Source organism: Dermacentor andersoni, chromosome 9 (assembly GCF_023375885.2).
Source record: "Dermacentor andersoni chromosome 9, qqDerAnde1_hic_scaffold, whole genome shotgun sequence".
In the NCBI taxonomy this organism is placed as follows: Eukaryota; Metazoa; Arthropoda; class Arachnida; order Ixodida; family Ixodidae; genus Dermacentor; species Dermacentor andersoni.
The window spans coordinates 40021414-40035901 of NC_092822.1; the positions used below are offsets into that span (position 1 = coordinate 40021414).

Genomic DNA, 14488 nt, shown 5'->3' on the forward strand with positions numbered 1-14488 from the left:
AGGGGGCGCCACTGTCTATGCGAGTTTCTTGACGGGCGTTGTGCCGCCTTGGGAATACCGGGGTGCGAGTGTTTGACGCTTTGCCGCGGGCGTGGCTTGGCCTAAGGCATGGTTCCGGCTGTACAGACGAAAGCATCTCAATATTAAATAACCATAAAATGTTTTCACTCATGGGTATTACATCTTTCAGTGAAGTATGCTCACCCGATGTGCATAAGCGAGCGCTGACAAACAAGAAGGGACCACTAGCGCTAACCTTCCCTCTTATTAACTTTAGTTTCATATAGTTGTACATCCAAGCACAAGTCCAAGTGATTGAATAAAATATGTTTTCGTATATAATAAACAAAGAAAAGGGGCTACGCTTTAATAGACAATTAGTCATTGTGACAGACGGAACGGTGCTAGCCAGGCACGCCTTTAAGCTGTCCTGGCTCCGCGAGAACGTCATTACCGCGTTAAAAAGTTTGTGTCACTAGACCGTGATGTCGTATTGGCAACTCCAGAATCCATTACTTGTGCTGGCAACACTGTCCAAATAAGCAAAGGAGGCCACGACATCCAGGTTCACGGCGGCTCTTTCGCTTGGTGCTGCGTTCACGAGTTTCTCGTTCGTGACGTGAAATCGAGGTGTTTCATCAAAGCCGCGAAGGTACTTGCTGCCGATCACGCTTATTTAGATCGGACTCAACGACGTCAGCGACGAAACCGCGGTAATAGTAGACGCAACCCATGCGCTGACTATCAGCTGGAGATCAGTTCGAGGAAACGAGTTACTTCTTACTTACATTTCTTGCTGCGCATGCCCTTTTAATGCAACGAAAGATAACGACGAAAGATCGCGGTTAGGTCAGTTACCACGAATAAGGATATACAAGCTAACGGGAAAGGAATTGAAACGAGCCCCTTCGTTTTCTGTGCTCGGTTAGTATTAGCCATGAACTAATCCCAACTAGCCCAGTTTTCTATCCTCTTCCCTTAATTAGCCGATCTTTGGCCAATCCCCCCCCCCTCCTAGTGTGTACCACGAATATTCAGTATAACAACAACAACAACTATGTGCGTCTTCAGTAACACGAATTCAGTATAAATTCCTTACAGGAAAATGTCAAATGGATAAAACGATATTACGTTTAGACATATTCTGCAAGTTCGGGAATAGAGCAGTAAAGTGGCAGGTCACGTTAAACTAATGCGGGGGTGTGAGGTTAGCGCCTCCGTTAGCGTAGGCATTATGATGATGATGATGATACTGATGATGATTTCTTCAACAATGGCAGATACCTTCTGTGGGGGATAGACGGAAAGTGGGTGGGTATTATCATAACGATAGCATAAATTGAAATCACGAAGCATTTCGGTCATATATCAAACGAAATAATGCGCAATAAAAAGCAGCCTTGTGTAAACATTAAACAATATTAACTTTAAATATTAATGATAACAAAGACAATGCAACTTCTTTAGCTAAAAGGTAACTCGCACATTCTGCACAAAACATTATAGTTGTCGTATTAGCACCTCAGTTTTATAGTTTAATAAAGAATGAGTAACTTGTTGAAATTTTGATGGAATGATTATACTGCAGAAACGTTAACAAGATGATGTCTTTGGTAAGGTAATCCCACTCCCAAGAAAGAGGAAGAAAATTGGGCCCTGCTCCGAAGTTACATTGACCAGCTTTCGATACGGAGCCCCGTCTATAAATTTTTATCGTTATCGATCTGTACTCCTTACCTCTACACTTTGTTCTAGTGTAATAAAGACGAAACCATTATTCATTCAGTTCTTTCTTTCTTTTTTTTTTGCCGCCGTTTCACCTCCTCGCTCAAAATGTTATCGAACTCCTTCGACATTTCTTGCTCTAGACAACTATATACATTTTGCGTTCTCAATGATTACTTTAAAGCTGCTATCATTTGGAGCCGTACAGTCTGGCCGCTGCCACAGGGCAATTCACGAAGCACTTCGTTAGTTTATAGAATCATCAAGCCGGTTACGTTCCTGCGGAAATCTCTTTGCTGAGATTTCATCACATGCTCTTTCAATCACTATTTTTTAAGCGACATATACGCTGTCGTAAACAAGTATAGTATTTTGCTTGTTCATAAATCTTGTTGCTTACAAATACTCATTTCAAGTATCGCTGGTGTGGCCAACACTCTCGTGAGTATGTGCCCCGTGTTGAAAAGGAATGGACATCGACATCAGCAGCTCGCGCCTGCCTGTTCCCGTTCGTTGGGGCCACGCGTCCGGTAAGTGAGCGTCCCATCCCCGAAATGTACCAAGCATCCCGCTACGCGCTGTCAATAGGTGTTAAAGGTGGACGCGGTTGTCGTTAATTGCACGGTAACACGGCAAGGCGGACGGCCATCATCTCGATAACCGCGATTACAACGAATCGCAGATAGCCATCTCCCGATCGTTGGCTTTCTGAACCGAGAGCATCGCCGAAGTTATGTCAGCAGGGTGCAGATTTACGTGGAACTGTAACTGCATGGTCCTTACGTGTGGCGCGTTACAGGCGTCGAGTCGCCGGGTCTTGCGTGACGTGGGCATTTCACAACAGTGCGGTAGCGTGGCTGTTGCAACTTCTAAAGTTCTCTGAATGGCCAGTCTGACATGTTTAGAACGTTTGTAAACGGACACACTCCGAGACGATGGGTCGGCAAGACCGTCCTCCCTTTTTTTCTAGCTGTTTCTGCAAAGCTCTACATGTCAAGGCTTCTCAAACCACTTTCGTGCCTTAACCATCACCTGCACTCTACCGGAAACCACGTCAGAAACGTTTCTGCTAGTTAATTCAGTGCAGAAGTGAATGTTCCGACGACCGCAGGCGCCGCGCCGGAAATAAGTGGCAAATTGGTTACACGCGGTTCTTGTGTTGGGTGTAGTAGTAGAAGTCTTGCTTTTATCAGGCGGAAGAACAGACTGGTAGATTAGTTGGTACTGCATAACTTCAGGTTAAGCGCAAGAAAGCATGTAGGACGACAGAAGGGAACGAGAACACATCGCTACTAACAACTTAATTTTTATTGCACATGGTTAACACATACGTATATATCCATGGTACAAAAGGAAGAAAAAGCCACCGTCGCAGCATAGACTACTTTTCGGCATAATCATCCACCACAGGTCGCTACCGCGATAGGAACAAGATTTCCTCATTTGACAGCAAAACAGTTGGGCAAATTACAGAGTTATTGCTTCTAATCATTTCGAACGCCTCGATAATCTCTCTAGTCACTAGATCCGGGTTTTTGAATGCCACTTGTGTTTTGTCAAACAAGGCTTTACATAATGCAAAGAAGGGGTAAGGCGTGCAGACACGGACACAAGAGAAGCGGTTGTGTTGTCCACTTCTCTTGTGTCCGTGTCCGCACGCCTTACCCATTCTTTGCATTATGAATCCTTACCAACTAGCTCAGCTTTCTGTCGTTCTAAGTCTTTACAGCTACAACGCAAGCAGTGTGTGGCCTTTACCAGACTTCCAACATTGTTCGACCCCAGGTGGTTGGTTCCTTCGTCCTGCTTACGGGAGCTGCAAGCTCGCGAGACCGTTTCGACGGTCCAATCACACGCGTGAAAATTTGCGCGCATGTCTCGTTGCAGCCGCCCATCCCAGGGAGACATGGCCAAGAAAGCCTCGACGGGTTCCCTGGACCGGTCGGACCTCGTCGACTTCGTCGTCGACGATCGGACGGCCGATGAGACCAGGGCCATCTACAACAGCTGGGCGAACAATTACGAGGAGGTGCTAAACCAAACAACGCCACCTGTAGTCTGTAGGCTGGGTTATATACCGAAGTGGCACTTTGTGGTGGACGGAGAGAGGCACATACGAGGTCGTATGGTTTGGCAAGCGTAAGCCTACGTCGGGCTTAGTTGAGATACTTACCTAAGTTGCACTGTAAGATAAGACACTTAAGGCCTGATGTTGACCATTGGACGCCTTAGATTAGGCCAATATTGCGGTGACCTGTTGCAACGGTGGTATTCCCAATGCACGAGTGGTTTAGGAAATATAAGGGGCGGGCTGACTGTTGTCGCCCATCTATGTTTGATGGGTGCCATTTGCGTAGGAGGCATAAATGTCGATTGGAGTAAATGTACCTAGGAGTACAGAAAGTTCAAGCGTTTTGCTTTGAGCTTGTACCAGCTAGGCTGCCTCAAAACGGCTAAAATTAATGTTCATTTTCAAATTATCATCTTGCTGACACAAAGATATAGGCCCACAGAAGTACAGATATCAAACCCCTCCCAAGCGACAGGTATTGTTATTTGAACCGGGCTTGAGCGGCTAGTGTAATGGCCATAGATAAATTTATCACATAAGGTGAAAGTCACTACGGCACTTCTGTTCGAGCGCACGAAAGCTTTATTATTTTCCATTTCTTTTATGCAGTGACTGCTCAGTTTACCGGTTGGCTTCGTCTTCGCGTCTTTGCAGGGAGATCAAGCATTACATTTAAATCTCACAATTCATTAGTATGTTGTTTAACGTTGCATTTAAGCGATAAAAGGTTAGGCGGTTTGATTGCGGTCCCGTGGAAATCTTTGGCGTTCGCTCAAAGCATAATGCACGAGCGTATTCCTTTTGTTTTTGTCATCGTCGGAATGCTGCCGGTGTACCAGGGAGTCGAAACCGTGACCTCGGGCGTGGCTGCAGAATGCCATAACCACTGAGCCACGATGTTGCCTTCTATGGGAGGTAATGAGAAAGTATTGCAGGATTGATAGTGAGGTTCTTTTAGCGTCGAAAGACACACGTGAACTACCAAAAGTACACGCGACCTACCAGGCAGTGTCCGTGGGTGTTATCTCTCGGCACTGTTGAATTCGTCCACGTTGTCAAATTCTGTAGCGGTGGTGCTTTAAGCCAATCGGAAAAGCCATAGCAGACCTCTGGGCCAATCGGAGGTGAAAATGAAATGGCGAATTCGACATCGTGGAAGTATTTGCCAATGTACAGAATACCACCCCGTGTCTGTAAGCGCTAAAGCAAGTTCAGCGCGAAGAAATAGATACAATGATTGTCTAATACCGGCGTCGCATGATGCACTTTCGATAACAATCGAGTCCGATGCGGATCAAAATTGTTGACCGCGATCGGTTTGCTGCCTGGCTCATCACCTATGGGACGAGCGCACGCTGATGATGAGCCAGGCAGCGAATGGTAGCGCCTCCAAGCTTACGCAAAGCAGCCAATCGCGGTTGGGAATGATTATCCCGGTTGGACACGACGTGATCGAAGATGCACTGTGTGTCACTCCTGAAAGTTACGTGAGAGGTCATTCGCAAGGCACACATACTTCATGCAACTTCAATTACAGCCGATGAGCGAAGCATGACGGTGCGTTCGTTTGGCTTTGTCACTTTTGGAGCCGAATGCACTGGGCGTCTCTGGAAACTTCACGCGCGAACCGCGCATGCGCATCGGTATCGTGACAACACTATGGTGGCAGCGGCAGCAGGATTGCACCTCTTGCGTCCGTATAATTGCCATCGCAATAAAGAGAGTGGGAGATGGGGGCACGGCACAGTGGTGGTTTTCCCTTCTAGTTTCGTTTCGCGCAGGGTATTGCAATGTGTCAGCTGAAACGGCATTATGTGGTACTCCTCCGATCAGTTCTGACACGTACTTATTCTGCACTAAAGTGAAGTGCCGAACTTTCTAGCCCCTCTATTACGTTCCACCTCAATCGACAGGTGGCCACCGCGACCCGGGAAATCCGACCCGTGGCCTCTTGCTTTGCCGTGCGAATACAGCCATCTAGTCACCACTACGAGTACGGAAGCTTTAGTATGTGTATGCACGTCGCAGCTAGGGCCAAAATGACCTCGGTGTATGCGCTGTTCGTGTCGGTGGGACGACTATGTTTTTTTTTATTCTTTGGCCCAGGACATGGCACTGCAGAAGTACAAGGCTCCGAGCATCATGGCTCACTTCATCAGCCAGGAACTGCAGGTCAAGAAGGACGCCCTCATTTTGGACGTCGGAAGTGGAACCGGACTGCTCGGGGTGCAGGTGTGATAGTTACCGCACTTATAAAGTACACAGGTACTATCGCGCTCAGCTTGAGCTATAACGCGCGACCACCTTGCCCCGCGTTTTCGCCATGTAGCGGATTTACTGAGTATTATAGTGCACTCTAAACACCGGAACAATAGTAAATGTACACGTTTCCAAATTCTACAGACCTTTTGCATACACCCAACAGCCCCGTCTGCACAAAAGGCAGCAATGGTGTCACGCCACCGTTGTGAAAGATAGACGTTCGGGCTAGCGCATGTCGCGCATAGGTGACTGGCTAAGCTGTCCATGTCTATCGGTCACAACGGTGGTCACAAATCGGCACCGCCGAACTACAACACAGGAATGCAAGTCCCCTATAGGTGACCGGCAGTATTTTGGACTAACACACATTTTTGAAGTTGTAGAAGCTCCACAGCAGGCTTTTCGCACTTAAAATCACGACATTAGCAGGCAAGAAGTTGCGGACACTTCAAGATGTTGTCACCATATGTGTCACAAGCAGGCGTTCAGAAAGAAGTTGAAGCCAGAACACGCGCTAAGCCGTATTCGCGACATCTTGTCCATATTAGCTGTTTTGCCAATGTAGTGATGATTCGCCACAATATTTTAAATTCATACTATAGTTGGTCCGGTGAGGCTGGACCGGCCATCATCACATTACCGTGACGTCATGACATAGGGCAAACTTTGCTGACATCGTGTTGCAATAAGGCTGAGCACGATGACGTAGCTCATAAAAAAGTGGAGTGCTGCGCACGTTTCTTCTGGTTGCACTCGTGCTTGACAACCCCAGCTATTGCAAGAACGAAACAAGCCCTGACGTCAGTTAGACGCAATTACGCGTCGGCATGTACTTGGTACCGAAACCGAAATTGGGTTGCTGAAACATGCATTATAATAAATTACACATGGCGTTCTGGCACCCGGCGGTACTATTTTCTCGAGGCTCTAGAAATCTTATGCTAAAAGAGTTCTGCGGAAGCGCATTTAACGCAAGAAATGACAAGTGGAGTTGGAGGTTTTAATGAAGAGATAAAAGATCAAGGAGGAGAGAGGCAAAATGCTAGACTGCTATTCATCTATGTAACACATGATTAGCTCAAGCAGGCTATTTATCAGTCTAGCATTTTGTCTGTGTATCCACAATATGTTCTCTCTTTCTTAAAACCTCTATCTATCGTGTATGGTTACCTATGCCTGTAACGGATCCGGTACTATAAATTTCTTCCCTGCATCTTTTTCATCAACACTCTAAACGTCTCCTGCTTATCTCGACTGCTGAATGGTTAATGCTTCCATCCGCTTTAATCTGAGCGCGTGTGGAAGGTGCACATTTCCCATTAGTCTCGCTGGTTGAATACCTTCGCATTCCATTAGGATGTACTGAGTTGTGTCCGGATTATTGCTGCAGAAGACACATAATCCCCTTGTGAATATTTGCTCATGTATGGTGTTGTCCTTAGGCAATCACCCCGGTTCCTGAATAGCAAGACACTGCCCTTTGCGTTATCGTACAGATTTTGCTTTCTAATTTCTTTCTTGCATTCTTGCAAATCGCCATGGCCTTCTTTGTTTCCTTTCTTCGCATCCAATTTACTGTTTTTGTTTCTCTCACTCTGTTTTCGATGACCCCTGCTTGTCTATTTACACTTTCAATTTACCCTAACCTGGCTGCCAACATTGTTAGCCTCTTCCTCCATTCTGTGTCCATCGGATATTCATTACAAACAGCGCCGCTAGCTTATACGGAAAATCGGCTTCTTTATCATCATCATCAGCAGCAGCAGCAGTGGCGCCGACGGTGCCGCCGCAGCCTATTTTGACGTTCACTGCAGGACAAAGGCTTCTCCCAGCCATCTCCAATTACCCCTGTATTGCGCTAGCTGATTCCAACTTGCGCCCGCAAATTTCCTAATTTCATCACTCCGCCTGATTTCCTGCTGTCTTCGGCTGCGCTTGGCACCCATTCTGTAACTCTAATGGTCTTCCAGTTATCTGCCATGCTCATTGCATGGCCTTCCCAGCTCTTATTTTTTTTCTCTTAATGTCGATTCGAACATCAGATATCCCCGTTCGCTCTCTGATCCACACCGCTCTCTTCCTGTCTCTAAAGGTTACGCCCAATGTTTTTCGTTCCATCGTTCTTTGGGCGGCCCTTAACTTGTTCTCGAGCTTCTTTGTTAACCTCCAAGATCCTTTATAAAAGAAGTTAGTATACGCAGTCGTTATCTCAGAGACCAGATACTTTGTTCCTATCGGCCATTCCAGCTGAAGAACCTCGGCTACAGCTACATGGACGCCCTGGACTACAGCGAGGAGATGATGAGCGAAGCGAAGAAGAAGAGTCTCTACCAGCGCCACTTCCTCGAGAAGGTCTCCAAGAACAAGAAGCTCTCACTCAGGGACGGTGAGTGCGGCAGGAGAAACGGAACACACTCGGATAAGGGCATGGCTTTCTGCAGTGGCAGAGCCAGAAATTTTGTTCAGGGAGGAATGATGGGGGAAGGAAGGAGGAGGGGGAGTCAGGAAGGCAGCTATATAGTACACAGTAGGTGGGAGGGGAAGAGGAACGTGCCCGGTGTGCCTCTCTCTCTCCTGACTACGTCCTTGGTTTCCTACTGAAATTGCTAGAACGAAACCTGGAGCTATAGCCGCTCAACGAGGATAGGGCTTATTGGTAGTGCAGGGATTTGACAAAGTGTTGACATATCTGCCGTAAGTATGTTAATAATTAAAAATTAGATAACTAATCATTAAAAACAAGTTATTTAGGAACAAAACAGAAAAGTACTGGACTTTGCTCCCGGTAGCGGCTAACAACATGCAGTTGGTTTCATCCGTGTAAAGGCTGTTTTTTATATCTTGTTGCATAACAGCTGAGAAATCATGTATAACTCCGAGGATAAGTGAATCAGCTTTCGTTAAGTGGAACAGTGACGTGATGCCTGCTGTGATTAGACTGTGAATTTTCCTGTCAACGGAACTTGATCCATGCCATGTTTTATTTTTTTCTAGTTTAGTTCTTTGCCATCTGTCTCTAAGCTTTGCCTCTCACATGTATGTCCCAGCCCGGTCTCGGCTTCGTATGCCTTCTTTTGTGCTTGGATATCATGAATATATACAAATAATCCTAGCTTGTACATGCATCGTTCTACAACGTATGTGCAGGCAGCAGTTAGCCGTAAGCTAAAACTTCTTTCGATAAGCCTGAAACTTGAAGTGTAGTAAAATTGTGTTGTAGCGTTTGCTATGCTGAACGACCACCGGACATCCGCCACCTATTTTTATTGCAAGAAATTTCTTGAGCTTGCCGTTAACTAAAGAAAAGGAAAATGACTCGATCAGAACTCCTTTAGGTTGTCATAATTTATTTAGAAGGCAAAGTTATCGATCATGTAAATCACTTGAGCTAAGCTTGGTAAATCATCTTGGCATACGCACCAGACATGTTAGGGAAATGGAGCGCAGTTTTCTTTACCATATTTAGCCCCTTCTTATTTCATGCCGTGCAGGTGAGTACGACGTTGTGGCCCTGTGCGGTTGCCTCATGCCCGGCCACATCATGCCGGACGCTCTTCCTGAGGTAGCTAGGCTCCTAAAGCGTGAGTTTTGATTGATTGATTGATTGATTGATTGATTGATTGATTGATTGATTGATTGATTGATTGATTGATTGATTGATTGATTGATTGATTGATTGGTCAATCGTCATAGAGTACAAACCTGCAACATCGTGTTCGTTTATTCCACGGCTACACGTCCTAGTGTAGGGGGAACATAAACTGTAGAGCTTGTGTACTCGAGTATTATCTCCCCTTTTAAAGAACCTCATTGTCTAGACATTACGTGGTTTCTCATGGTCAATGTCGCCTTGGAACGTAAATATCTATCCAGATATTTGCTTAAGACGTACAGCTGGGCTAGCTGGTTAATCATGATCGAATAGGCAGTCTTTGTGTTTGAGTGCGCTGCCATAATCTATCTATCTATCTATCTATCTATCTATCTATCTATCTATCTATCTATCTATCTATCTATCTATCTATCTATCTATCTATCTATCTATCTATCTATCTATCTATCTATCTATCTATCTATCTATCTATCTATCTATCTATCTATCTATCTATCTATCTATCTATCTATCTATCTATCTATCTATCTATCTATCTATCTATCTATCTATCTATCTATCTATCTATCTATCTATCTATCTATCTATCTATCTATCTATCTATCTATCTATCTATCTATCTGCCCGTCCATCCGTCCGTCCGTCCGTCCGCCTGTGCGCCTGTATGTTTGTGTAACCTTTCTAAAATAACTAGAGCTTGTTGCACTAACAAGCACCGCCAGATCGAATGGAGTCGCCACCCGGCGGACATTGACCGAACCATGCATAGTGTGGATGGTGCGCTGCGTCATCCACACGATGCGTAGATGTGTACACGATGTTCGTGTACACATCTGCGTGTACGGTGCACATACTCCCTGAAATCTGTTGTTTGTAGCGCAGCCGTAAATGATGGTCTGCATATTTAATGATGTACAGAAGCATTTGGCCATTCCCTGTAGTCTTTGTGAGCTGTAGTAAGATCAACGACTTCACAGTGCATGATCTGTGGTCATCGCATGCTCCGGTAATAATTCCTTCAACTCTGTGGCTACTTTGTGTTTTAAGCGCATCATAAAGGCATTTAGCATCGTTTTGACCGAAGGAAGTGTTCGAAGTGCGACGTGAATGCGGCGCTTTAGCGACTTCTTGTCCCGACGTATTGTCATTCCGGAATCATTGTGATGCCGCGAAAAGATAGATGAGCTTGCGCAAAGATCACTCAATAGCAGAAAAAAACGAAAAAACAACAACATTTACAGCATGTCAGGGGGCAAACTTGATCGCAGGCGCATGAATGTCATTTGATGATCACGCGGCCCTATAGCTGTGCCTGATGTATCCTTTTAGTGGGTTCTTCTGATACCACTGCAGATAAATTATTCTGCCTCGCAAGGGAATCGCGGTACTTTGCTACTTTCTTTATCTTCTACAGTAAAAAAGCGAAATTAAAGTATTGCATGAGGATCATGTGGGACGTGGCACTGGCAGACGCAGGAAGCCATAACGCGAATTTCCAGTGATTACTATAATTTGCCCTCTGGTGTAGCCTTGTTAGCTTGACAGTAGGTAGCGCCCTACGTTTGTCTAAATTTGGAAAATACATAATAATTCTGGCTCTTATAGTAAGCGAAATTCTTCCGCGTCTATTTCGCGCACGTGACGAAGCAAGAACAGATTTGGGCTAAGTGCTACGTTTTTTGCTGTTAGTGCGATAAAAATAAAAAAGTGTAAAGCGGCATGGAAATACTACTGGCGCGCTGACACTGAGGAACGTAGATTCTTTCCCTGAACTTGGTACCTGTATTTCATTTCACAGATAATAAAAATGGAGATATGTATATGCGTACAAGTGGGGAAGTAGAGTGCACGCACATTACCTTTCTATTTTAACCTCATTGTATAGCAATACAGGCTTATATTTTAAATAACTAGTGCAAGATTAGCAGAATATGCTGCATTAGTCGAGTTGCACTGGAGCGATTCCAACAGATTCCATGGTGGCACCCGGCCACCCTGGGGTCGAGTGCCAGTCTTCTATAGAATTAAAATTTGCTCTTCTTTCACAGGAACTTCCTGCGCGTGTTGCGCAAAAAAAAGTGGCATTGAAGCTAGGGCGAAGCGTTGCAGGGGCAACATGGCCACAATTAGCACATGACCGGGGTAGTTGGAGAAGTATGCGAAAGCCCTTTGCCCTGCAGTGGGCGTAACCAGGCTGATGGTAAAGATGATGAAGATAGGGCATTATACAACCGGTTCACTGAAGTAAGCGCGTTTCATAAGCATGCAATCGGCCCGAATCACTCCCAGTGAGGCGTCCGTCGTGTACACTTCAATGCAAGCTGCGACCGCCTACCCGCTCTAACGCAGCGACGGTGTTGCCCCCCCCCCCCCCCCATAAAAAATATTAAATTATGGGGTTTTACGTGCCAAAACCACTTTCTGATTATGAGGCACGCCGGAGTGGAGGACTCCGGAAATGTGGACCACCTGGAGTTCTTTAACGCGCACCGAAATCTAAGTACACGGGTGTTTTCGCATTTTGCCCCATCGAAATGCGGCCGCCATGGTCGGGATACAATCCCGCGACCTCGTGCTTAGCAGCCCAACACCATAGCCACTAAGCGACCACGACGCCCCCCCCCCCCCCTCCCCCCGCAGTTCAATATCGCGGCCAATACCGAGTAGGCCAAAACTCGCCGATGTAACGAAGTCTCTCTGAGCAACCCATTCCATCGCCACGCAGCCAACGGCCGCCTGATGTGGGTCCACCGCACGCTGGACTACTACGAGAGCAAGTCGGAGCAGTTCCTGGAGACGCGCTTCACGGGCACCCTGCAGGCGCTCTGTCGCCAGTTCCGCATGGAGATCGTCGTGCGCAAGAAGGTCCAGGAGTACCGGCTCAAGTGCGACGGCCAGATATTCGCGCTCAAGAAGAAGTGAAGACGCGCAGTGCCACCGGCCCTCCTCCTCTCCCGTTACGCGCACTCTACCCCGTGCCGGGAAAGGAGGAACGGGCTCGTTCGCGGGATTCGACGACGCTCTTGCATGCGGGGCAAGCCAAGCCGGCATCTGCTTCTAGCACGAAATTAAATTTACGCATTGTGCAGCGCACTGTATGATTGAAGAACAGTTGAACGGCGCAAGGTGTTTCGCTCATTACGTCCGCCATCTCGTTCGAGTCGTACAGGACGTGCGAGGAAGCGCACTTGCGGAGCTACGTACGCGTGCGGCCCCATATTTTGGCGTGACTCTTCTCGGCGCGCTACGAGGCACTTGGATGTGGAGACACGTTGCTTGACTCTGCAACCCAACCGTGATCGCCTTCCTGTGCTGTACGAGATTACTTGTCCATTATAATGTTTAGATTACCAAGCGCGCGCATCTATCAACCGTTATGGATTTTAGCATTTCCTGCGTCCCAACTTTTAAGGCCTTGCGAATGCCAAGGGCGAAGAAATTGACGATAAGGTTTGTTCAGTTCTAAAGAACTCCTGTAGAAAAATTTTGAGTTGGTCATCTCGTCAACAAAACGCGCCAGTTCTCGGTGGAAAGACGAGTGCGCGCGTGATCATATATGCGAGTATTAATGATTTTCCATCGCCGCCACGAGGGTGCATTGGCTATGGTATGCGCGGCTGAGCACGAGGCTGCGGGTCGGCTATACAGATATGTCTATACGGTCTACAGGCTAGAAATATATTGTAATAAGCTGACGAATATTTATCTATAGACACTCTGTAGCCTGGTAATTGATTAAAGTAAATATGCAATTTAAATACTTTTTTTTCTTTAGGCAGTCTATAGACTGGAAATCGACGGAAAGCAATTATTAAACTTCACGGCTTTTCTCTATACACACTTGATAAGTTTCTCAGGGAAATTCGATCTATAAAAGAGAACTCTGTCAATAAGAAGTCTATAGAGGGACTGTACACAGTTTCAATCTACCTTTGTAAATCGAGTCGACCCCTGGCTCTCACAGAATTACAATGTTCAAACTATCTCGGGAATCGCCTACAGCGTACTTTAAGATTTGGTGAATCATTCAATTAAAACGCATGGATCGCGTTGCAATAATGCCGTGGCATCGTCATAACACCGTAGCAGCAACGACGTGGCATTATTGCTTTGCAATAATGCCACGACGAGATTCGAACCCGCAACCCAATTATCATGAGCCCGGCATACCACGTTACCATAACGCCACTTTTGTATATAATAATAATATAAATATATAAAAACACGGCCATAAGTAGAATAATATAATGCCAAATAATAAGCAGCCTTGCATATACAACGAAAACTTCAAGTAATGATACTACTACTACTACAACTGTTATACTACTACTTTTGCTAATAATAATAATAATAGTAATAGTAATAATAATGCAATCGAAACTAATTCTCTTGATGTAGTTTTAGTGTTTTGTTTTCATTTGACGAGGGAAAGAAAGCATCCTTCGCAGACGTACTCCATTCCAAGCAACTGATATACACCGAAGACGGCATCTCTTCTGCTGGCGGTTGTTGCGACGATTCATCACCGACGACGCGTGGGCTTTCTCGCCAACGACCTGGTCACGCGGCCGCCTCGGGACATTCCACGAAGGCTGCGTTGCCGAACCGTGGCTCAGCCTTTCACTGCCGCAGCCGTCCAAACTTCAAGCTCGTTTACAGCGTGAGAGACGATGAAATGCGGCACGAGAAGCAACGATTACGGATTACTGGCTAGTATATGAATGAATGCAAAACTTTATTTAGTGAGCTTCTTCAGCGCATGCGCCGTATGGAAGTGGTCCCTACTTCACAGGACTCCATGTGCTGCTCTCGTCCCC

At 46.1% G+C, this 14488-nt stretch overlaps 1 protein-coding gene across 1 annotated transcript; it reads left to right on the plus strand.

Moving 5' to 3' along the window:
- Positions 1–1723: 1723 nt before the first annotated feature.
- On the plus strand, positions 1724–12764 carry LOC126527710 (methyltransferase-like protein 27). The gene is made up of 6 exons (XM_050175581.3): positions 1724–2255; positions 3613–3754; positions 5903–6028; positions 8306–8444; positions 9550–9639; positions 12397–12764. The coding sequence occupies exons 1-6, from the start codon at positions 2173–2175 to the stop codon at positions 12591–12593; spliced, it is 777 nt and encodes a 258-aa protein (XP_050031538.2). The 5' UTR covers positions 1724–2172; the 3' UTR covers positions 12594–12764.
- Positions 12765–14488: the final 1724 nt, after the last annotated feature.